General features: G+C 39.1%; 2 protein-coding genes and 1 pseudogene across 3 annotated transcripts; 2 read left to right on the top strand and 1 right to left on the bottom strand.

Moving 5' to 3' along the window:
- Positions 1-930: 930 nt before the first annotated feature.
- On the bottom strand, positions 931-2610 carry LOC130198332 (tripartite motif-containing protein 16-like protein; annotated as a pseudogene).
- Positions 2611-8500: 5890 nt separating this feature from the next.
- LOC130198100 (tripartite motif-containing protein 16-like) lies at positions 8501-10198 on the top strand. 2 transcript variants are annotated; one of them, XM_056421185.1, is made up of 2 exons: positions 8501-9589; positions 9638-10198. In XM_056421185.1, exons 1-2 carry the CDS (start codon positions 8501-8503, stop codon positions 10196-10198), a joined length of 1650 nt encoding a protein of 549 aa, XP_056277160.1. The 2 variants fall into 2 exon arrangements, with proteins under 2 accessions (XP_056277160.1, XP_056277157.1); XM_056421182.1 differs by having other exon boundaries at positions 8501-10198.
- A 4027-nt stretch (positions 10199-14225) lies between these two features.
- On the top strand, positions 14226-23859 carry stard3nl (STARD3 N-terminal like). The gene is made up of 9 exons (XM_056421186.1): positions 14226-14398; positions 17309-17677; positions 19217-19294; positions 20056-20133; positions 20678-20731; positions 21008-21125; positions 21683-21781; positions 21917-21984; positions 22979-23859. Exons 2-8 carry the CDS (start codon positions 17474-17476, stop codon positions 21979-21981), a joined length of 696 nt encoding a protein of 231 aa, XP_056277161.1. The 5' UTR covers positions 14226-14398; positions 17309-17473; the 3' UTR covers positions 21982-21984; positions 22979-23859.
- The last annotated feature ends 763 nt before the right edge of the window (positions 23860-24622 follow it).

Below are 24622 nucleotides of genomic sequence, written 5' to 3'. Positions count from 1 at the left end.
ATTCTTCTTTGTTCGGCCTCAGTGGTGTGAGTTTAACTGTTCACCAAGGTTTTTATTTATATTTTGTTTGTTTAAAACTAGTTTTTTCGACTATTAAGAATCACTTGTCATCAAACCCTGAGGTCCGAGCTGAAGCCAAATGAACATGAACCCAGCCATCCTTTATCTGATATGTGTGGATGTAAATGATTGGTTGTAAAAAATAAACAAGTGATATGAAAATCTGCTAATTTCTCCGTGACAAAGCTGTTTAACGGACTGACTGATAAGTGCTCTAAACATAAACTCTGTACTTTGTGGTGTTTCAGGAGGAAAACTGACTTGGTTAGTCACATATTAGTTTCATATTTTATACATCAGCTCTGGATGAAACTCTGGAATCAAGACGAGGGGAAAATACTTTGTTCATGTTTGTTTATTCATCATGTAAACATTCAGTTAGTTCTCACATCAGTAAAGTCTGTTAAATGACTCTTGATCAATGATTTCAAGGACAGATTCACTTGATCCACACAATCAGTTTGACCTGAGACTCGGCCACATTAAAGATAATCATGATTATGATATTTAAAGTTCACAAATGGCTCAAAGGTCTGCCAAAAAATACAGGAAATTAAAGATTTCTATACAAATGCAAACAGAGAAAAAATATCGTGGATAAAATTGAAATGTTCACGCAGAGAAAAGTCAGGTAAACCAACATCATCATGAGCAGTGAGAGTCTCTATGGCTAAAGAGACACGGGAAGGAGCGCCACCTACAGGAACTCAAATATTTACAGACCAACTCACGAGAAGATGTCAAAGTAGCATCCAGAATGTTTGACTGACAGCTGATCTCAGTGCAGTGAAGAAACGCCTCAACAATCAGCTCTCAGACACAAACATGGAGACAATGAGTTCAAGCGTTGAACCCTCAAATGACTTCTGTCTACTTTACTTTACAAAACTCAGCACTGTTTCCAAAGGAATAATAAAGACTAAATCCAGCGTGGAGAGGCTGAGTGAATGTGGTCTCGACTCTGTGGAGGAGAGTCATGGTTGCATTGACGCTGTAGAAGGACAGAATACCTCCTCTTTGATCCAGGTACACTCCCACTCTGGTGGACACAGGACCTGAGACAGCAGTGTGGACTTTGTTGTGGAAAAAGATATAACCGTCTTTGAGACATGTCAAAGCCCAAGATTGGTTATTTACTCCAAATACACATTCTTCCCCTTTCCCCTTTCTGGGGATATCCTTGTATGCGAGTGCTACAATAACTCCTTCTCCTCTCCACTCCACCTCCCAGTAACTACGTCCTGTCAGACTCTCTCTAGTCAGGACCTGGAAGCATTCATTGAATGCATCTGGGTGACTCGAAAAAGTCTGTTGTTCTTTCATCAACGTTGCTTTTTTGTTCCCATCCGATAGTGACAGCCACGTGTGTGCTGTGTTTGGATCCAGAATGATTTCACGTGAATACTTTATGAATCCAACTCTGGTCTTGGGCTCTGCATGTGACGGCAAAACATCCACTTCACCCACCATCAATGAGACGTCTGTCCACACCAGTTCATCACTGTCTTCTGAAACAGCCGTTGTCACGTCCTCAAATTATCTCAGAGGACAGATGTTGATGCTGGATGAGTCTGTAGAGCCACTGGATGAGTCTGTAGAGCCACTGAGGGGTGACAGTGAGGAGGTGATGTGGAGAAACTGGTGGAGATCCTCTGTCTGTGAGATCTTCTTCAGTTCAGCGTCGTTCCTCTTCAGCTCAGTGATCTCCTGCTCCAGCTTCTCCTGAAGCTCTTCGACTCGACTCACTTCAGTTCTCTGCTGGGATCTGACCTGCTGCGTCAATTCAGATCTTCTTTTCTCCATGAAATGGATCAGATCAGTGTAGCTCTTTTCACTGTCCTCCACTGTTTTGTTAGCAGAGAGATTGTAGGCCTCCACCTCCTGTTGGAGCAGCTTCAGGTCTTTCTCTCTGTTCAGGATTCTCTTCTGGATGATTAGTCGACTCCCGTCCAGCTCCTTCTGCCTCTCGGTCCTTTCTTCTACAGCTAAGACTGTGTCGTGGCCTTTGTGTTCATCCATTAAGCAGAGATAACAGATACACTGCTGATCATTACGGCAATAGATTTTCATCACCTCATTGTGACGAGAGCAGATGTTCTCCTGGAGCTTGTTGGAGGGGTCCACCAGCTCGTGTTTCTTTAATGGAGGTACATCATAATGATGCTGGAGGTGTTTCTCACAGTAAGAAGCCAGACACACCAGACAGGATTTAAGGGCCTTCAGTCTCTTCCCAGTGCAGACATCACAGGCCACATCTTCAGCTCCAGCATAGCAGTGATCAGCAGGAGCAGCTTGGAGTCCAGTCTTCTTCATCTCCTCCACTAAATCTGCCAACATGGTGCTCTTCACCAGGACAGGCCTCGGTGTGACGGTCTGCCTACACTGAGGGCAACTGTAGAGTTTCTTCTGATCCTCTTCATCCCAGTGGGCTTTAATACAGCTCATGCAGTAGCTGTGTCCACAGGGAATAGTCACCGGAACCTTCAGGAGATCCAAACACATCGAACAAGAGAAGATTTCCTTGTCCAGCTTCATTCTTTTTGGACCCATATCGACTTGTCACAGTGTCTCTGAGAGAGTTGTTGTAGTCAGGCTTAAATCAAACTCTGTGCCTTTTGTTCCTCCTCATTTGAATACATTCACTGATTGGAGCTTTTCAGCATCTGCCCTATCTGATGTTGGTTACACCCATATTCACACTTGCATATCAGTGAGGGGGAGGGAACAAGAGGACAAGCAGACAGATTCAACAAGTCGGTTCAGATTGTTTTTGATTCCATCTAGCGATTTTACTTTATTTTAATTAAACCCTTAAAAGGAATTAAGTTTGACTGACGGTTGGATAGAATACTGTCAATATTAAAACATCACCTTAAAATAAAATGTTAAATGTTCAGGAAGCATTAGAATGACTCGGCTGACTTTAATTTAAGACGCTGGAAGGACAAGAAGCCAGGCTGATGCAAGTTGTACTCTGTTTGAAAAAACACAGGTTAAAACTCTGAGAAATGCAAATTTTTGAAGAGAAACATCAGGTACCGGGTCATGCAGTATCTCAGACCAACGTGGAGATGGACCCTAAAAAAGTTAATGCCTTAAAAACATGGCCAGTACCTCGTGACTTGAAATACCTGAGATCCTTCCTGTTTTTTTCTGGGTACTCCAGTCACTTAATTAAAAACTATTCTAGTGTACTTAACACCTGACTGACCCGCCCCTGTTTTACATGCACAAGTCGTTAGTGGGGTGAGGAGCTTCAGGTTTTGACCAATCAGAGACCTTTTTAGGCAGAAGCAGAGTCGTTCACTGAGAACTGCTGTTGGGGTTTCTCAGAGTACAGTCGTATGGTTTCTCTCACCGCCTCTAAACCTGGAATTTGATTCTTTAAACCTGTCTTTGTCCTCACTCCTGAAGGATTCTTCTTTGTTCGGCCTCAGTGGTGTGAGTTTAACTGTTCACCAAGGTTTTTATTTATATTTTTGTTTGTTTAAAAACTAGTTTTTTCGACTATTAAGAATCACTTGTCATCAAACCCTGAGGTCCGAGCTGAAGCCAAATGAACATGAACCCAGCCATCCTTTATCTGATATGTGTGGATGTAAATGATTGGTTGTAAAAAATAAACAAGTGATATGAAAATCTGCTAATTTCTCCGTGACAAAGCTGTTTAACGGACTGACTGATAAGTGCTCTAAACATAAACTCTGTACTTTGTGGTGTTTCAGGAGGGAAACTGACTTGGTTAGTCACATATTAGTTTCATATTTTATACATCAGCTCTGGATGAAACTCTGGAATCAAGACGAGGGGAAAATACTTTGTTCATGTTTGTTTATTCATCATGTAAACATTCAGTTAGTTCTCACATCAGTAAAGTCTGTTAAATGACTCTTGATCAATGATTTCAAGGACAGATTCACTTGATCCACACAATCAGTTTGACCTGAGACTCAGCCACATTAAAGATAATCATGATGATATTTAAAGTTCACTAATGGCTCAAAGGTCTGCCAAAAAATACAGGAAATTAAAGATTTCTATACAAATGCAAAATATCGTGGATAAAATTGAAATGTTCACGCAGAGAAAAGTCAGGTAAACTAACGTCATCATGAGCAGTGAGAGTCTCTATGGCTAAAGAGACACGGGAAGGAGCGCCACCTACAGGAACTCAAATATTTACAGACCAACTCATGAGAAGATGTCAAAGTAGCATCCAGATTGTTTGACTGACAGCTGATCTCAGTGCAGTGAAGAAACGCCTCAACAATCAGCCCTCAGACACAAACATGGAGACTAAATGAGTTCAAGCGTTGAACCCTCAAATGACTTCTGTCTACTTTAGTTTACAAAACTCAGCACTGTATTCAACAAGTCTGTTCAGATTGTTTCTGATTCCATCAAGCGATTTTACTTTATTTTCATTAAACCCTTAAACGGAATTAAGTTAACCTTAAAATAAAATGTTAAATGTTCAGGAAGCATTAGAACGACTCGGCTGATTTTAAGTTGAAGTAGGACAAACTAAAGTTAGAACTCCAGTCAGTAAATATCATAAGAAAAACAACTACTAACAAAGGAAATAATTAATTAAAAATGATGTCATCATCACCTACAATGTCTGTAAAGTTAACCAAGTAGTTTTGTTGTAAACCTAAAGTTGATGTTGTTGACTAAACCTAATCTCATAAACTTATTTTTCGACAAACCTTCACGGTTACTCTTAAACTTTACTAAGTGCTATAGTAACATAGTAGAAATACTCTGTTACAGTAGTTAAGTATTTTGGTAGTATATGTACTTTAGTCTATGTTTGGCTAGTGTTCGCTAGCTAGCGTAAATCAAATGAGACTTTAGTGTAGTCGACAGATCGCTAGCGAGTTAGTGAGCTCACTAGGTGTTGGCAGTTGTGAAATGTTATTGATTTGAGTAATCTTGAGTTGGCTAACATTAGATAACTTAATGATAGCTAGCATTAGCTAACTAGTGCTGGAATGCTAGCGTTAGCTAGCACTAGCTAACTTCACGTAACGTTAGCCACCACACCATAGGATAGTAGATACGATCCACAAGAGGGTTAGCCACGAGAAGTAAATATTAGTTAGAATATACAATATATTTACGTCAAGACACAAAATTAAAGATGAATAAAATACAGGAAACATTTGAAAATGTGAATAATACAAATTCTAAGATTATTGAAATACAGAAGATAAAACACAATGTAAGCAGTGCTTTTATTTCACAAACCGTATTGTGACGGATGAAAAGTGATTCTTAATATTATGCAGAACTCTACAACAATGGGCTGTCTAGTTAGCACTGAAGAAACTGGGGAATTCTTTCGATATTGTTTTGGGAGTTTAAAATACTGTTTATAAAAATGTTAGTAGATTTGTCGTGCAAGATTTACTGCAAGATTGGAGACGGTAAATGTTGTATTGAAACCCAAAAATGTGTAAACATTTGTTTTTAAATACACAAATTTATAAATAAAACCTTGGTTCACAGTTAAATTCACACAGCTGAGGATGAACACAGAAGAATCCTTCAGGAGAGAGGACAACGTTTAAAGAATCAAAGTACAGGTTTATAGACGGTGAGAGAAACCATACGACTGTACTCTGAGAAACTCACAGCAGTTCTCAGTAAACGACTCTGCTTCTGTCTGAAAAGGTCTCTGATTGATCAAAACCTGAAGCTCCTCACCCCACTAACGACTTGTGCATGTAAAAACCTCTGAATGATTCTGTGTTTGTGAAAGACAATGAGACACCCTGACACCAACGAGGACTCTTTACCTCCTGGAGAGGAGCGTTAACAGGCTGTCCAAGAGAAGCCACTGTAGACTATCTGCTCATCTTCAGACAACAGACGCTAATCAAGAAGCACACAAATGAACCAGATCAGCAGATTCTGCTGTTTGTTGGTGATTTATATGAAAATATATATATCTGTACATTGATTCTTAAAACCTGTCTTTGTTCCCACTCCTCAATGATTCTCCTGTGTGAGCTTACATTTGAACCACAGTTTGTATTTAAACAAGTGTATATTTAAAAACTAGTATTTCGAAAGACAATATAAACTATTGAGAATCACTTTTCATTCGTGACAATGCTGTTCCTGTGGTCAGGGCTGCCCCTTTAGCCCCTCTTCATTTGCCTTATTGTCACTTGCACTAAGATTAAGAGAAATTCCATCTATTTCCCCAATAATCTTTATATGACACAAGTCATATCATTTCCTTGTATGCTGATGATATGTTATTCTATGTTGACAAAGCCTCTACCTTCATTCCTCACATTCTAAGCACCGTTGCAGATTTCAGTTCCTTGTCAGGTTATGAAATTGGACCAAATTAGCCCTTTAAATATTAAATATACAATCATCTCAAAAAGCTATATCTATATTTAAAAATGTATTGAATCGGACCTGGACAGATAGACTCAGAGTACAAAATAGCTACAGACAATAATATAGTAATGATGTATCTCCTTATTAGGATTTGGATAATTAAAGTTGTATAATGCCTCATAGGTCTTCCAAACAAATACAGTTAAATGTAATGTTAAGATTTCATTACAGATACACACAATAAATGAAGGTCCGGTGCTTATATTTGATATTGTATATCTAAATATTTGTTTAAATTGTAAAAATCTAGGTGGAATTTGAACATTGAAGAATAATTCAGCAGTGGAAACAAGGATAGGTTTAAAGACTCAGTAGTACAGGTTTAGTGAGACAATCAGTGCGGTTACATGCAATCGAATTATTGGCTTAGTCGGACTGAAATCGAATTATCCGTTTCATGTAAACACCTTAGTCGGACTATGTGCGGTCCGACTTCGGTCCGATTAACACCCCTGGATAGCTCGGTCCGATCCAGTTGATAATTCGACTCTCGCGGCATGTAACTCTGAATTCGATTCGGAACTGGACTTTGCGTCTTTGCGCATGCTCGAGATCCCGCCGCCCTCCTCCCTCCCTCCCATGTCGTGACCCGGAAGTCGAAAGAGACGATAAATTAAATTCTCCGTGTACCTTCGGCGACGGCGTCTTCTCTCCGTAATCAACTCAGCCAATAGCGCCATTTGCATTCGCTGTACTCCTATTAACACCATGGAAGAATAGTAGAGGGATGTAGCTTCGCCTTGCTCTCTGTTCGCCATCTTTCTCGAAATGTTGTTGTTGGTGGTGGTGAAGAGGTCAAGCGGAAATGGCTGTATCACCACGAGTTGTAATGAAAACAGCGCCACCTATCGTATCGGATATGACATGCTTTCGGCCAATGATTCGAATTACTCACTGCCATGTATATTGGGATAATAGCAGATCCCCCAAAAGATAGCATAGTCCGACTAAAGCAAGATTCGAATTATACCATCATGTAAACGCACTGAGTGAGAGAAACTAAACGACTGTCCTGGAGCCTCTTAACATTCCTCTCCAGGAGGGAGGGAGTCCTCGTTGGTGTCAGGAGGTCTCTTTGTCTTTCACAGACACAGCATGACTTATTCAGAGGGTTTTTACATGCATAAGTCGTTAGTGGGGTGAGGAGCTTCAGGTCTGCAGTTGATCAATCAGAGACCTTTTCAGACAGGAGCAGAGTAGTTTACTGAGAACTGCTGTTGGAGTTTCTCTCATCATCTCACTCAACCTGTACTTTGATTCTTTAGGCATGTCTTTGTCTTCACGCCTGAATAATTCCTCTGTGTTCAGCCGCAGCTGTGTGAGACTAGATGTAAATAAGGGTTTGCATTTAACTATTTGTCATTGACTTTTAAATTATATTTAGAATAACTTTTCATCAGTTACAATGCTGTTTGTGAGATTAAAAAACTGCTTACATTTTATTTTATCTTCAGTACAAAATGCTAGGGACAGTTATAATAACATTTACTGGATATTAAATGTGTATTCATAATCAGAGTTAGGTTTGTCATATGTGAGAAATGGTTGAGGAATGATTTTATAATATAAAATCACCAATATTGTCATGCTGTTTTGCTACAGTTTGTTGTTCTGGATGAAGTGTTATTGTGTACTTAATGAGACCTTTTAAGCAGTCCAGACCGAGGTTTCACTTCATGACGATTATGAATAAGCTGCTGACAGTCTCAAGTTATTTTTAAGGAGCTGCAGCATTTATTAAAGGGAAATCTGAAACCTGTGCTGACTACCAAAGAGTACATTTCTTTTATCTCACATTCGGCGTTCTTGTCCAATCACCTGAAAGCTTGATGACTCCTCCCTCTTCTTCTTTACTGATTTAAATCACAGGCAGCTCCACTCTGAGTACAAGTTGCCTTCTTTGGAGCAGAAACCTCATTCAGTGAGGATTAGTGAATGAACAGCAACTGGATTTTTTATTCAAAACTCTTGATTATTGTTTTATAATCAGAGAAACTCACGCGGTCTCGGCCAAGAGGAGAACATGGCACAGAAAAGGATTAAGCTGGAGCAGGAGACCTCCTCTTGTTCGATGTGTCTGGATCTCCTGAAGGATCCGGTGACTATTCCCTGTGGACACAGCTACTGCATGAGCTGTATTAAAACCCACTGGGATAAAGAGGATGAGAAGAAACTGTACAGCTGCCCTCAGTGTAGGCAGACCTTCACACCGAGGCCTGTCCTGGTGAAGAACACCATGTTGGCAGATTTAGTGGAGGAGCCGAAAAAGAATGGACTCCAAGCTGCTCCTGCTGATCACTGCTATGCTGGACCTGAAGATGTGGCCTGTGATGTCTGCACTGGGAAGAGACTGAAGGCCTTTAAGTCCTGTCTGGTATGTCTGGCTTCTTACTGTGAGAAACACCTCCAGCCTCATTATGATGTAGCTGCATTTAAGAATCACAAGCTGGTGGACCCCTCCAACAAGCTCCAGGAGAACATCTGCTCTCGTCACAATGAGGTGATGAAGATCTTCTGCCGTACTGATCAGCAGTGTATCTGTTATCTCTGCTCAATGGATGAACACAAAGGCCACGACACAGTCTCAGCTGAAGCAGAAAGGGCCGAGAGGCAAAGAAAGCTGGAGTGGAGTCGACTACACATCAAGCAGAGAATCCAGGACCGGGAGAACAACCTGAAGCTGCTCCATCAGGAGGTGGAGGCCATCAACGTCTCTGCTGATAAAACAGTGGAGCACAGTGAGCAGAGCTTCACTGAGCTGAGCCATCTCATGGAGAAAAGAAGCTCTGATGTGAAGCAGCAGGTCAGATCCCAGCAGAAAACTGAATTGAGTCGAGTTAAAGAGCTTCAGGAGAAAGTAGAGCAGGAGATCACTGAGCTGAAGAAGAACGATGCTGAGCTGAAGAAGATCTCACACACAGAGGATCTCAACCAGTTTCTACACAACTACCCCTCACTGTCACCCCTCAGTGAGTCCAAAGACTCATCCAGTGACTCTACAGACTCATCCAGCATCAACATCCGTCCTCTGAGATACTTTCAGGACGTGACAGCGGCTGTTTCAGAAGTCAGAGATGAACTACAGGAAGTCCTGAGAGATAAATGGACAAATGTCTCACGGACGGTGAGTGAAGTGAATGTTTTACTGCCACTATCAGAGCCCAAGACCAGAGCTGGATTCTTAGAGTATTCACGTGAAATCACTCTGGATCCAAACACAGCAAACACGCTGCTGTCAGTATCGGATGGGAACAGAAAAGCAACGTCAATGACAAAACATCAGTCTTATTCGAGTCACCCAGATAGATTCACTGAATGTGATCAGGTCCTGAGTAGAGAGAGTCTGACTGGACGCTGTTACTGGGAGATCGAGTGGAAAGGAGGAGAAGGCATCATAGCAGTTGCATACAAAAATATCAAGAGAAATGGGGGCTGGAATGTATCTGGATTTGGATATAATAAAAAATCTTGGGCCTTAACCTGCCACAAAAACAGTTATAACTTTTGGTACAACAAAGTCCAAACGCCTGCCTCCGGTCCTGTGTCCCCCAGAGTGGGAGTGTACCTGGATCACAGTGCAGGTATTCTGTCCTTCTACAGCGTCTCTGACACCATGACTCTCCTCCACAGAGTCAAGACCACATTCACTCAGCCTCTCTATGCTGGACTCTGTTTCTATTACAACATGGGAGACACTGCTGAGTTTTGTAAACTAAAATAGACAGAAGTCATGTGAGAGTCCAACTCTATGTTTGAACTTACTTATCCTCCATGTTTGTGTCTGAGAGATGATTGTTGAGATCAGCTGTCAGTCAAACATTCTGGGTGCTACTTTGACATCTTTTTATCAGTTGTTCTGTAAATATTTGAGTTCCTGTTTGCGCTCCATCCCGTGTCTTTTTAGCCATGTGGAGCGTCACTGCTCATGATGACGTTGGTTCACCTGAACTGACATTTAAACTTCTCTGAGCTGTAAATATCAAATACATTTTTCTTTTGATGGTTTTATATTGTTGTTTCTCTTTCAATGCATGTTTCTGAAGAGAAATTGTTGTTGTTTACACTTAAAATTCATTGATCAAGAGTCACTTAACAGACTTTTCTGATGGGATGTGAGAACAAACTGAATGTTTACATAATGAATAAAAAAACATGAACAAAGTATAGTCTTCTTGTCTTCATTCCAGGGTTCTATTCAAAACTGATCTAGAAATTGTGAAACTGACTGGAGGTGTAACTTTAGTTTGTCCGTCCACTTAAAAACCTGCCATGTCATTTTAATGCTTCCATCTATTGAACATTTAAAGATTATATTTCAAGGTGATATTTTAATATCGACAGCATTCTCTCCAACCATCAGGGAAACTTGAATCCTTTTACGGGTTTGTTGTTGTCTACAGGGGCTTCTCTTAAGCAGCCTGCTAGTTTTACCTTTAATTAGCATCTCTCTATTAGATATTATCAATCTGTCTTTACTAACAGACAATGTACAAAAGTTCTTCAAAGTAGATGTAATTAAACCTCTCCCTAAGAATCGCACTCTTGTTTCAGACCGATTATTAACCTTCCCTCCCTCTCTAACATTCTTGAGAAAGTCAAATCAGCTGTGTGACTTTCTATATAATAATAGTTTATTTGAGGAGTTTTAGTCAGGATTCAGAAAACAACACAGCACAGATGAAAATCACTAATTGCTGAATTGTAATTGCATCAGATAAAGGACTCATCTCTGGTATTGTCTTGTTAGACCGTAGTGTTGGTATTAGAGAGACGGTGGTTTAAATCATATTTATTAGATCTAGTTGGAAACGATGAACACTAACGTTAGTCACGGAGTTCCACAAGGTTCTGTACTTGGCCCAATTGTATTCACCTTATATATGATTCTTGTAGGCAATATTATCAGAAAACACTCCATAAACATTCAATGTTATGCGGATGATACTCAATTATATCTATCGATCAAGCCAGAGGACATCAACCAGCTCACTAAACTTCAAACATGTCTTAAATGCATAAAAACGGATGACATGCAACCTCCTGATGTTAAACTCAGAAAATATTTTTTTGAATTGAAATCAATGCAACAACAAAAATTCCGCACATTTGTTAGTACCAGACTAAACTACTGCAACTCCGTATTATCAGGCTGCTCTAATAAGTATCTTAAATCTCTCCAGCTGATCCAGAATGCTGCAGCTCCTTTACTAATGAAGAATGTGTAAATAATATACTCTACTATGCAAGGAATAAAGTCAAATCTTATCTTATCTTATAGATTAGCAATTGAATTGCTAACGTCCCTCTCCAGGAGGGAGAGAGTCGGCGGCGGAGGCAGGATGTCTCTTTGTCTTTCACAATCACAGCAGGACTCCCCACTCTTGGATGATTATGCTGTGTTCAACTTTGGTGGTCTCCATTTTCTGATTTTGTATGAAAAACTATGAGACTTAATGCGTGTACAAAAGTATCAGCATCAACCTTCAAAAAGTCAAAGAGTAAAAGTCATATTTAAAGTAAACTCCCATAATAATATCGAAGGAATGTCCTCAGTTTCTTCAGATGGTAGCAACCTACATAGCCCTGATTTAACATTTTGTATTCTATCTTTTTTTTCATTGCATGATATTAAGAATCAATGACAATGCTGCTTGTGAGACAAATGTTATGCTTTACTTTGTTTTATTTGATAAGGGACAGTGCACATTAATAAAAACATTTCTATAAATACACCGCAGAGTTAGCCAAGAGGCTATTTTTAGTCGGTAGTCCCGAATGATATAATGATCTCATGATTTTCAATTTGTTCCTGTTTTTAAAAAGAAATCTTTAAAGGTGTGCCTTGAAGGACATATATTTATATTCTACCTAATATTTAAATATTCAAAATAGTATCAGTAATATGAATTACCAACATTTATGATACTGATATTTTCAATAGCACATTGCAAGTATACTATCAAATAATTGTGCTTTCTGCAAATATATAAAAAATATCAAAAGTCATGCTTTCACCTATTTTAAAAATACAACTTTTAACACTTTAAAATAATTATACTGTAGTAAACTTTCAATAAATATGTTATTGGAAAAATATTCATTAATCAAAGTTCTGTGCAATTATTTAAATGTACTTCTTTAAACTTGTTCCAAAATAGCACCGTTTAAGTACACTTACGATTAGTAGGGCTTCAAGTATACTCAAGTATGCTAGGATTAAATCAACTTTAGCATGTTTATTTTTCACCTGGGACGACACAGTCTCAGCTGCTTCAGAAATGACAGGCAGAGAGAGCTGGAGGGGAGAAATACTTGTGCCCTAAATGTCTGATGAATATTCATATTGATGCATTTATATTGTTGTTTCTTCACCACGTGAGCTTTAAGAGACAAAGCCCCAGATCTTTCTTAGAAGTAATCTTTTGTTTTCACGATGATTTGTAAATGTGTAAAGAAATCAACAGTCAGTTTACTGATGGGATGTGGGAACAAACTGTTTACATGATGAATAAACAAACATTAAATATGTTCTTCTTGTCTTCATTTCAGGGTTTCATACAAAGCTGATGGTGACAAAATAAAAATATGAGAATATAACTGAGTTAATTTTTCTCGAGAACTGTACATGAAAAAGTACTATGTTTCCAGGATTCAGTGTACCTGGAAGAATTCTCCATTTAATATAAAGGCTTCATTTCAATGAATAATCCCTTTTAATATAATTAATAATAAAACAAATACTACATTACACACCTGAACAAAGTATGTGGGCAACATGATGTCGTATGTGATTGTTGAATTATTTTCATAATGCTATTCTTACCCAGAAATGAAAAAAAATGTCATTGAATAATCTCTTTATGTATGTTCCCTGAGTTAATTAAGTTTCTGCCTTTGTTTCTGACATTGATTAAGAGATCTCTGAAACCTTTAATGTAGATTGAAGAGATCAGAGTTCATCCCCGATAAGAATTCCGACCTTATCTAATCAAATAACATTTTGCTTTGCGAAACAGACTTCTGTGTAAATCCCATCAGTGTAAATCCCATCAGGCAGTACCTGAATAAAATAAGAATACAAGGAAAAAGGAATAAAAGAACAAATAAATCAATACAAAAATACATACAGTGTTGATTAATGTGGACCATTCCCGGAAAATTAGTTCAATCAATCAATCAATCAATTGAAAAACAAACAAACGGACAAACACAAAATGTTGGCAAAAGTTAAGAATATATCTCGTACCTGAATTCCGTGAGACAAAATAAAAAAATTAATCAAAATGAATGAATAGATAAATACATGTGGCAGATCAGCCACTCTTGGAAGGATTTTATATTTATATTAAAATTAAAATGTATTATTTTATGTTTCATGCTTTATGCTTCATGTTTCAAATTTTATATTTTATATTTTAAATGTTATATTTTATATTCCAAATTGTATATTTAATAATTAATATTTCACATTTTATATTTCACATTTCATATTTTATACTTTTATTTTATATTTTATATTTCACATTTTATATTTTATATTTTATATTTCACATTTTATATTTTATATTTTATATTTTATATTTTATACTTCACATTTTATATTTTATATTCACCAACAGGGGGACCTAGAAAGCCGTTGCTCCAGGACACTTCATATCCCAGAATCCTTCGCGAGCGGTGTTTTCCGTGCCCCCCCCCGTCCCTCTTCATATTCCGGCCGACAACATCCGGCCCGAGCTATCGGAAGGGGAAACGGATGACTCGCCCGCTGCTGCGTTGAGGTTGAACCCCGCAGACTGAACCGAGGGGCCCATTCAGCAGCGACTCGAACCCCGAGAAGGAGCGACTTGGACCGGCGAGGAAACGACACGACGACCTCGGGCTCGACGAGCGGGTGGTGACGTCACGTTTCGAGCCGCTGGTAAACACCTCCGCTTCATTGTGACACCTGACAGCTGATCGGCTCTGGCTTGGATATTACATGTTGTGTTCATTGTTTTTGCTGGTGGTCAGCTCCAAGATGAGCTTATGAACCCACAGTGTTGTTGTTGTTTTTACAAATATATTTACACAAGTACTATATCAAATATCGAGGTACTTTAGGCTTTATTTGACTATTTACATTTAATGCCAATACCTTCTGCTTCCCTTCCCTTCCAGGGGGAAGTATTATACACGTGACACCTGTAGTTACTGTGTAGATTCATGTTATGAATACTAAATATAATCCACCTGATAAATTCTGATATTATATTTATATTATATATTATTACGTGTTAGTAATCAGTTCCTCAAACAACACTTAAGCGGTGAATACATTAATGCATACTTCTATTCTGTAGAATGAGTACTTTTACTTCTGGTATTCTAAACACCGGGTATATTTTGATGCTTTTGTAATTTAATTTGTTATATTTAGAAAAAGCAGTATTTGTAAACTCTAGTATGTTTTAACTCAAAGATCTGAATACTTCTACCAACACGGCTGTGAAGTGATTCGGTCTTTTCGAGTTGCAGAGGAGGGCCAGTCAGCACTTTTTTAAAAAGCTCCTTCTGGGCCTTCGGCAGCCAGAGATTCTGCATCATTTTAGAATGAAAAGCGAAACTCTTTGTGGAGCTCGGTCAGTTTGATCAAACCAGGAAATACAGTTGACCGGTCGTCTCGTTCAGGGCCTTCAGGGAGCAAAGGTGTTGCATCGTAAACAGAGAAGAAAGCTCTTTTTTTTGTGGCTTCGCGTGTGGAAGAAGGCAAACTATAATAATAATAATGTGTTTTCTGGAGTGGTCTTCTCACATGATGCGTTCAAGGTCCATTGCAAAAGGTGAACATGTTTTTTGGGTAGCTTCTGTCTGTGATGTCATTTGTTTGGGTGTAGTATTGGCGATATATCATCGTTGTGGTTGGCTTTGCAACATATTTACGGTTTAGCTTCGGATGAGGAGGAGGAGGAGGAGGAGGAGGAGAAGGAGGAGAAGAAGAAGGATAAGGAGGAGGAGAAGGATAAGGTCCTCATCTTTCTTCTTCTCCTCCTCCTTATCATAAGAAGGAGGAGAAGAAGAAGGAGGAGGAGGGGGATAAGGAGAAGAAGTAGAAAAAGAAGAAGGAGGAGGAGGAGGAGAAGAAGAAGGAGGAGGAGAAGAAGAAGGAGGAGAAGTAGGAGGAGGAGAAGGATAAGGTCCTCCTCTTTCTTCTTCTCCTCCTCCTTATCATAAGAAGGTGGAGAAGAAGGAGGAGGAGGGGAAGAAGGATAAGGAGAAGAAGTAGAAAAAGAAGAAGGATAAGGAGGAGGAGAAGAAGGATAAGGAGAAGGAGGAGGAGGAGAAGTAGAAGGAGGAGGAGAAGGATAAGGTCCTCCTCTTTCTTCTGCTCCTCCTCCTTATCATAAGAAGGAGGAGAAGAAGAAGGAGGAGAAGGATAAGGTCCTCCTCTTTCTTCTTCTCCTCCTCCTTATCATAAGAAGGAGGAGAAGAAGAAGGATAAGGAGGAGGAGAAGAAGGAGGAGGAGAAGTAGAAGGAGGAGGAGAAGGATAAGGTCCTCCTCTTTCTTCTTCTCCTCCTCCTTATCATAAGAAGGAGGAGAAGAAGGAGGAGGAGGGGAAGAAGGATAAGGAGAAGAAGTAGAAGAAGGATAAGGAGGAGGAGAAGAAGGAGAAGTAGAAGGAGGAGGAGAAGGAGAAGAAGTAGAAAAAGAAGACTGAGGGTGAATACTCTTCTCGTGACGTTGTCCTGACGTTCTCGTTGTACTTGCCGATGTTTAAGTTTCAGATTTACGGGAATAAATTTACATAAAAAACATTCCCTGCATAACGTTTTATGTCGTTTATAATAAATCCCTTTCACATGAAAAGAGGAAGCTGGAGGATAATTGTGCTTCTAGGGAAAATCACAACGAGGTCAAAGGTCACAGCTTTCGCTTTCGCTTTCTTCAACTTCCTGAAAGCTCATATTCTCCTAACTCTGAGTTAATCTTATTGTATATTATATTTATATTATGGGGCGGGCTCCTCCTCCTAAAACACATGTGTACCTCATTGTTATTGTTTATTCAGAGACAATAAACACGGTCCTTTAATTAAAAAAATACTTTAGGTTTCTCTTGACATGTGTTCCTTTGCATTTGAGTGGAAACTTTGTAGAATCGAGCAACGTTCTATCCACATTTTAATTTTGTAATAATGTGATCATAATACCATTGTCATACAACAACAACACCGTGTTTTATATTTGACGTGATATCAGCCGCATCTACCATACTTTGGTGATCAAAAGTTAAAGAACTCACAAAACAACAATATTTTTTGGTTGCTAACTCAAAATAATAATAATTATAATTATTAAAATAAATGTGCAAATTAGGACAATTTCACACATGTTGGTGCTTTCCAGTGGATCACAACGCGGCCCAGCTAAGCCTCAGCTCTACGCCGCGGGGCTCAAACAACAACTTTCACCTCATTTGACTTCTTTTGAAAGGTTCTGCGATGGATTCAGGATCAAAACGGATATTTATTTGAACCGATTGACGTTGAGAATCCTTCGCAGCCGCTGGACGTCGAGCACAGAGGAGATCAGCTGCGACAAAACCTCCGTCGGTATTCATGTCGCTCTGAGGCGGACGGAGGGGCATTTTGTTCCTCAGACAAACGCGTCACAATGTTCGAAGGTCAAAGGTCACCTCGACCGACACGGATCAAAGTTCACTTGCGTCTTTCTGTCTGATAACGGGAGCGTAGCCGGCTCCGAATGTTTCACTTTCTTCAGCGTGGATGAATCAGGATTTTGTACCTCTTGCCCCCCCCCCCCCCCATCCCTCCGCCCCCCTCCCTGCAGATGCAGTGATGTCATCGACCTCCACAGAGCGAGTCCCCATCCACTAAACCGTCCTGCACCGATGACCCGCCTCCTCTGACGCCACCTTCTGTTGACCGGTGGGCGGGGCTGGCCCGGCTCGGGGTAGGCGTGTTGGGTGGTGGTGGTGGTGGTGCGTGGCCAGAGATGGACAGCCGATGCAGCAGCAGCGCCGATTCCCGGCTGGCCGGCAGGGGGATGGGCTCCATCAACACCACGCCCCTCTACGCGAGGGTGGAGTCGTGCGAGGTCGGCGGGAAGAAGTGCATCTCGGACGTGAGGAGGACCTTCTGCCTCTTCGTCACTTTTGACTTCCTGTTCATCACCTTGCTCTGGATCATAGAGCTCAATGTAAGACGACACACGCACACACACACGCACACACACACACGCACACACACACACACACGCACACACACACCCTTAGATGTAGCCACAGCGGCTCACACGGCTGGAGAAATGAAATCGGGGTCGCGAGGCTTGTAAAACGTTGAAGGAGGAAGTGATTTTACTGCGGAACACATTCCCACAACGCTCCAGTTTCAGCACACACACACACACATACACACATACACGCACACACACACACACACACACACACACACACACACACACACACACACACTGACTCTATAACTGTATTTGGAGGAACTTTATGTGTTGAACAGTAACTCTGCTCACGTACATAAATCTTTCCAAATGTGTGCTAAAAATATATATATATATATATATTATATATATATACTATATATTGGCGTGAACCCCTTCGGGAGTGTGTGCTAAAACTGGAGCGTATATATATAATTTATAATATATATATATATATATATATATATATTATATATACACGCTCTAGTATATATAATATTTAAAATGTATATTTTATATATATATATATATATAACGTGGTGGACCCACCTAATATGACCTTCAGTTCTCTTGTGTAAATCTCAGTGAGTCATTTGCCTTCGATTGATTGATTGATTGAGGCCCTGCATGAGAATGAACCTAAAGATAAGATCATGGTTCATTGCTGCGTGGGGAAATTCCAAAACAAGTGTTACTTCCTGCCCAGACAATTCATTCCTTTCATTCCTTTCATGGAAGAAATCAGATCAGAGCTTCAGTTTCTCTTGATTGTCTCTTCTGGTGTTTCTGTAGTTTGGCTTTCTTGAAGCAACGTTCCTGTCTTGAGTTTGTACTCATGGTTGATGCACTTATCGTAAGATAAATGTTATGTAATGTTATGTTATGTAATGTAGTACCGATGATCGCAGTGGAGCCGTCGAGGCGGCTCAATGGGCTCCAACCAGTCGGGGAGCGGCCTCCTCTCCTGCAGCAGAGAGGTCACTTCATGAGGTCAGAGGTCAACCTTCAGGGACCACGTGAAGCTCTCTGTTGCTGGAAAGCTGTGGACGTTAGTCGGGGGAGAGAAACAGCGCCCCCTTCAGTTAACACCAAGAAGTGTCACAGGATTTATCACAAATCTACTACAGCTAATATATGATATATATAAATAAATATATATATATATTATATGTACACATATATATATGTGTGTATATGTATGTATGTGTATATATATATATGTATGTATGTGTGTATATTTATATGTGTATATATGTTTGTATGTGTATATATATGTATGTGTATACATTTGTATGTTTGTATGTACTGTATGTGTATATATATATACATGTGTATTTATATGTATGTGCGTATATATATATGTATGTGTGTGTGTATGTGTGTAAGTCTTGTGTGAATACAAACTAATACCACAACCTAAAGAGGCTATTTAAATACTCGATGTTGCCGGGCAGGATTTCCCCATCACATCATGTTAATGAAAGTATCTGCGTGTCTTCACCAGTTCTTTGTGTTTTTCAGGTGAACGGCGGCATCCAGAAGCAGCTGGAGAAAGAAGTGCTGCACTACGACTACCGCGCCTCCTTCTTCGACATTTTTGTAAGTTGTCTCTATTTCCTGCACGTTTTGTGTCTGTTGACAGAGAGCAGAGAGACACACGGGGGACACAGGATCAATATGGGCAAATAACTCAATCAGTTGTTGTCATGTTTATACGCAAATAAAATAAATACATAGATGTAAAATAAAAATAAAATGAAAAAATGTGTGAGATCTCTAAATATGTTTAATGAATGTCTAATACATTTTACATAAGTTAATATATAAATTAGCCTACCTTATATTATTCCTAGAGAAATGCATGAGGGAGTCCCGGGATCTATTACATTTAGATTATAATATGCGTCATGTATATGTTGTACTTTCAGGGGGTGGGTGGAGCTCTGTTGGAAGACTGTATTCAAATGATTCATTGTTGTGTTTTATTGTTCTTTGTCTTATCTTTATCATGCGCCCTCTTCCTCTCCTCCTTCCTCCTTTGGTTTCCCTCCTTTCTTTCTTCCTTCTCCATTTCTCTGATTGTTATTTGACCTCCCGTCATTGCTTCCTCTTTCTTTAATCATTCCCTACATGTTTACTTCCTCCTTCTCTCTCTCGCTCTTTCTCTCCACTTTTTATTAGGTAAAACATGTTTATTTTTTATTGTTTTGGTTTTTATTTTAAACAACCTGATTTTTTAAAGCACTTTATTTTTAAGGAATTTGTGTAAAGGTTAAAAGATGCGAATAACGTGTTTTTAAAAAATCAACAAAAGAAATCTCTCTATCTCTCTCTCGCTCTCTCTCTCCCCTCATCCTCAGCTCCTGGCGATCTTCCGGTTCGCCTCTCTCATCCTGGCCTACGCTGTCTGTAAGCTCCGTCACTGGTGGGCCATCGCAGTAAGTCTTCTTTATATTCTTTAAAAAAGAAAAGAAAAGAAGACTGCAGTGTTTCTTTGTGCCAGCAGAGGGCGCTGCCGAGTCATCTTAGTTTGTTGTTGTTTACCTGGATGGAAATTATCTTTTATTTCTATGTGTCGGTTCTTATATCTGCCACTGATTGAGATAAAATATTCTTCATAAAAAATACATTTAAAAAGCCAATATTCAGACTTAATAGCAATGGTAATAACTTTATTTATGTCGCTCTTTTTTTTATTACTATTTACTAAATCATTTACAAACGCATACAACTTGTAAATACCACATACAAGTGGAATGTAATTATTAAATAGGATTTAAAAATAACAGTAACAAATAAGGATGATTTAACATCCCACATTTAAGAATAAATTAAAAAATACAACCATTTAAAAAACGGTTAAACTTGTTATAAAGAATTTTATACATTATTATACATAAATATGACACCACAATATTAAACAGTTTAACTGTAATTGGTGAATTAATTGTAAAAGTAATCGTTGTTTCCTCTGGTTCCCAGATCACGACCGCAGTCAGCTGCTTGTTCCTGATTGTTAAAGTCATTTTATCAAAGGTAAGAGTCACGTGATCTATTCTAATTTTATTTTCAAAGACACATTTCTATTTTATTTTTGGCACCGCGATAATTATTGTTCATCCTCATTTAATTTTCTTTAAATGTGAAGGCCCAGTTTGTGAACTTGCCTCTTTCAAATGAGTATATTTGTTGCATTTTGTTTTTATTTTGCAGAACTCAAACAAATTATCAGAGATTTATGTATATTTCACATTTGTACGCCTTTTTTTTAGTCTACTGAAAACTAAAGTGTGTGTGTGTGTGTGTGTGCAGCTGCTGTCTCAGGGGGCCTTCGGGTACCTGCTGCCCATCATCTCCTTCGTGTTGGCCTGGATTGAAACTTGGCTGCTCGACTTCAAGGTTCTTCCTCAGGAGGCCGAGGACGAACACAGTGAGTCACGGGACTTCTGTTACTGAAGCCACTGTCGTAGTATTTAGATTATTCTTTACTATAAACGAAATACAAATACATAACTAGTATCACATATTCATGGACCACTTTTCTTACTTTTGAACCATGAAAAGTCAAAGTATCAAAAGCATCATAAACCAGATGGTTCAATATACTCACCAGGTGTTTTTTCTTTTAATTTATATATATTTATATATTTTTTTAAACCACTGAATCCAATAAACACATATTTTCGATCCTTCTATAAGAAAAAAAAATCACAATATTTCTTCAGAGAGTGACCGTCTGGGCTCCATCATTGTGGTAGTAGTAGCAGCAGGGGGCGGGGCTTAGCCAAGGCTCCATCATTGAGGTAGTAGCAGCAGGGGGCGGGGCTTAGCCAAGGGTCAATTACTGCTGTGACTACTTTTACCATTGTTTCCCCTCTTTTTCTTCTCCTACTAGTCAGAGATTATTATTATTATGAATATTTGCCACCACCTTAAAGCAACCGTGTCCAGTCTCTCCGTTCAGGCTCCGCCCCTCTTGTGTTTCAGGATATCAGTCCATCGTGGACGCCGCCGTGCGAGCGCCTCTCATGTGCCCGGGTCCTTTATCCGACGGACAGTTTTACTCGCCTCCGGAGTCCGTGGCAGGTCCGTGAACTCGCTCTCGAAGATGGAGAAACTGAATGATGGAGAGAGAGAGAGAGAGAGAGAGAGGGGGGGGGGGGGGGGGGGGCAGTTTGTCTTCTTTGTCTTCTCACCGATGTGTTTCTGTCTCCCGTTCAGACTCCGATGAGGAACTGGATGATAAACACGATCCAGAAAAAGGGCTCATTCAGCAGGTGATCTAACGGGTAGGTCGTCTTCCTTTTTTAAGACGGTTTTGTTGCCATGAGCTTCATTTTGATCCTTTTTTACGACGGTTTTATAGCCATGAGCTTCATTTTAATTATTTTTTAAGATGGTTTTATAGCCATGAGCTTCATTTTGATCTTTTTTAAGGTGGTTTTATAGCCATGAGCTTAATTTGTATCCTTTTTTAAGATGGTATTATAGCCATGAGCCTCATTTGTATCCTTTTTTATGACGGGTTTATAGCCATGAGCTTCATTTGTATCCTTTTTTAAGGTGGTATTATAGCCATGAGCCTCATTTTTATCCTTTTTTAAGGTGGTTTAATAGCCATGAGCTTCATATTGATCCTTTTGTAAGACGGTTTAATAGCCATGAGCTTCATATTGATCCTTTTTTAAGACGGGTTTATAGCCATGAGCTTCATATTGATCCTTTTTTAAGACGGGTTTATAGCCATGAGCTTCATATTGATCCTTTTTTAAGACGGGTTTATAGCCATGAGCTTCATATTGATCCTTTTTTAAGACTGTTTAATAGCCATGAGCTTCATATTGATCCTTTTTTAAGACGGGTTTATAGCCATGAGCTTCATATTGATCCTTTTGTAAGACGGTTTAATAGCCATGAGCTTCATATTGATCCTTTTTAAGACGGTTTAATAGCCATGAGCTTCATATTGATCCTTTTTAAGACGGTTTAATAGCCATGAGCTTCATATTGATCCTTTTTAAGACGGTTTAATAGCCATGAGCTTCATATTTATCCTTTTTAAGACGGTTTAATAGCCATGAGCTTCATATTGATCCTTTTTAAGACGGTTTAATAGCCATGAGCTTCATATTGATCCTTTTTAAGACGGTTTAATAGCCATGAGCTTCATATTGATCCTTTTTAAGATGGTTTAATAGCCATGAGCTTCATATTGATCCTTTTTAAGACGGTTTAATAGCCATGAGCCTCATTTTTATCCTTTTTTCTTCTCTTTCTCCTCAGGATCTCAACTCCTGAAGTGTCGTTTCCTTCCTGCTCCTATTGTGCTACTTGTGGGAAAAATGCTGCCTTACACATTCTGCCAAAAAAAGAAGTCTTTGTATAATCATTCATCGCCACGAATGCACCGCTGCATGTGCACCCGGGACCGTGCCGCTTAAAAAGCAACTTCCGTATCACGACCCGTCGACTTTCTGGGTTTATTTTCATTTGTTTCCGTCCTTACTAATAAACTGGAGCGCCGAGGAGAAGCGATACATTCATGGATATCACACACACAATGATACACTGAGAAGAAGATAAAGATAAAGTGTTTTTAACAAAAACCCAACTGTTTATTATTCTTTTCCCCGGCGGAATCAATGCCTTTTTTTAAAATTCAGTGTTATGTTTACTTTTTGATTTTCTGATAATGTTTCACCCGCTTGGGTATACAGTCACTGTAAAGGAACACGTTGTTGTTGTTGTTCAGCCAGTATTGCGCTCATGGACGACGCTTGAAGCAAAAACGAGAGGCGCGATAATTAAAATTGAACTGCACGTTAATATTTGAGAGGCACGTCTTCAAAAGAGGAGAAGCGGCTCGCGTGAAACACGTTGCGGTGTCGAGATTTTAAGAACATCATCGGGCTTTATAAGGGAAATATTAATTGACTTTAATGCTAAACGAGCGCTTCAACGTGAAGGCCTGAGCTGCTCCGTAGCGACTACACTGCGCCCAAAAAGCTGCTATGGGACACGGCTCAGTCTATTAAATACATAAAATACATAAAGTACATAAAGTGCATGAGCGTGTCTTCATGCATGCTCTGCCAGCCGAGTGGATTTGTTTTTATGAAAAGCTAAAAAAGTCTAACATGGAATCATTAAAATGTGAAATCTTGTGTGGTTGTTGTTTTTACTCCGATCTTCGAACTCCAAAAAGAGAAGTATGACCAAGAGTTTACAAGTACTCTGTAATACAAGTCAAAGTACTGCATTGTGAATGATTATTTGGGTAAAAGTACTCGTATCAGAATAATATGTGATATTTCTGAATCAGGAGAATTGATTCTAACTTTTTTTTAACATACTGAGACTTTCATGGGACTTTTTGAAATTCTACACGCTAGACTTTTTTTCCAACTTAATATATAATAATATTTTTACCTTTTAGACATACGGACAGTTAATTGCTGTTTTTAGACTTTCATCTTTTAGAAAGAATTACTTTTTTCAAAGAAACTTTAGAAATGCTATATTGTGACTTTTTAAAAATAACTACACTACTGTTTTTTCCAAAAGCAGTGTGTTGTGCAACAGTGTTTGGCATAACTAAATATAAATATTTATTATTATCTATGCGATATACTATATTATGAAATGTACTATAACAGGACGCTTCAAATACTTTTTTAAATGTCAATAACATTAACTATATATGATGTACCACACCATATTTGTTTTTACATTTTTACAACATACAATAAATGACATTTCATTGCATTATACGTTAGGGCGCTTTCTATGGTATTTTATGACATGTTTACGAAATAAAATATTACTTTTATGACTTCCATTTTTTCTAAAGACGTCTGTATCATACTACAACATGACATCCGGAGAATCAAACCCATAAACAATCAGCTTCTGTAATACCTTATTATT

The sequence above is a fragment of the Pseudoliparis swirei genome, chromosome 8 (genome assembly GCF_029220125.1).
Source record: "Pseudoliparis swirei isolate HS2019 ecotype Mariana Trench chromosome 8, NWPU_hadal_v1, whole genome shotgun sequence".
Taxonomy (NCBI): Eukaryota; Metazoa; Chordata; class Actinopteri; order Perciformes; family Liparidae; genus Pseudoliparis; species Pseudoliparis swirei.
This window is presented reverse-complemented; position numbering and strand designations above follow the sequence as displayed.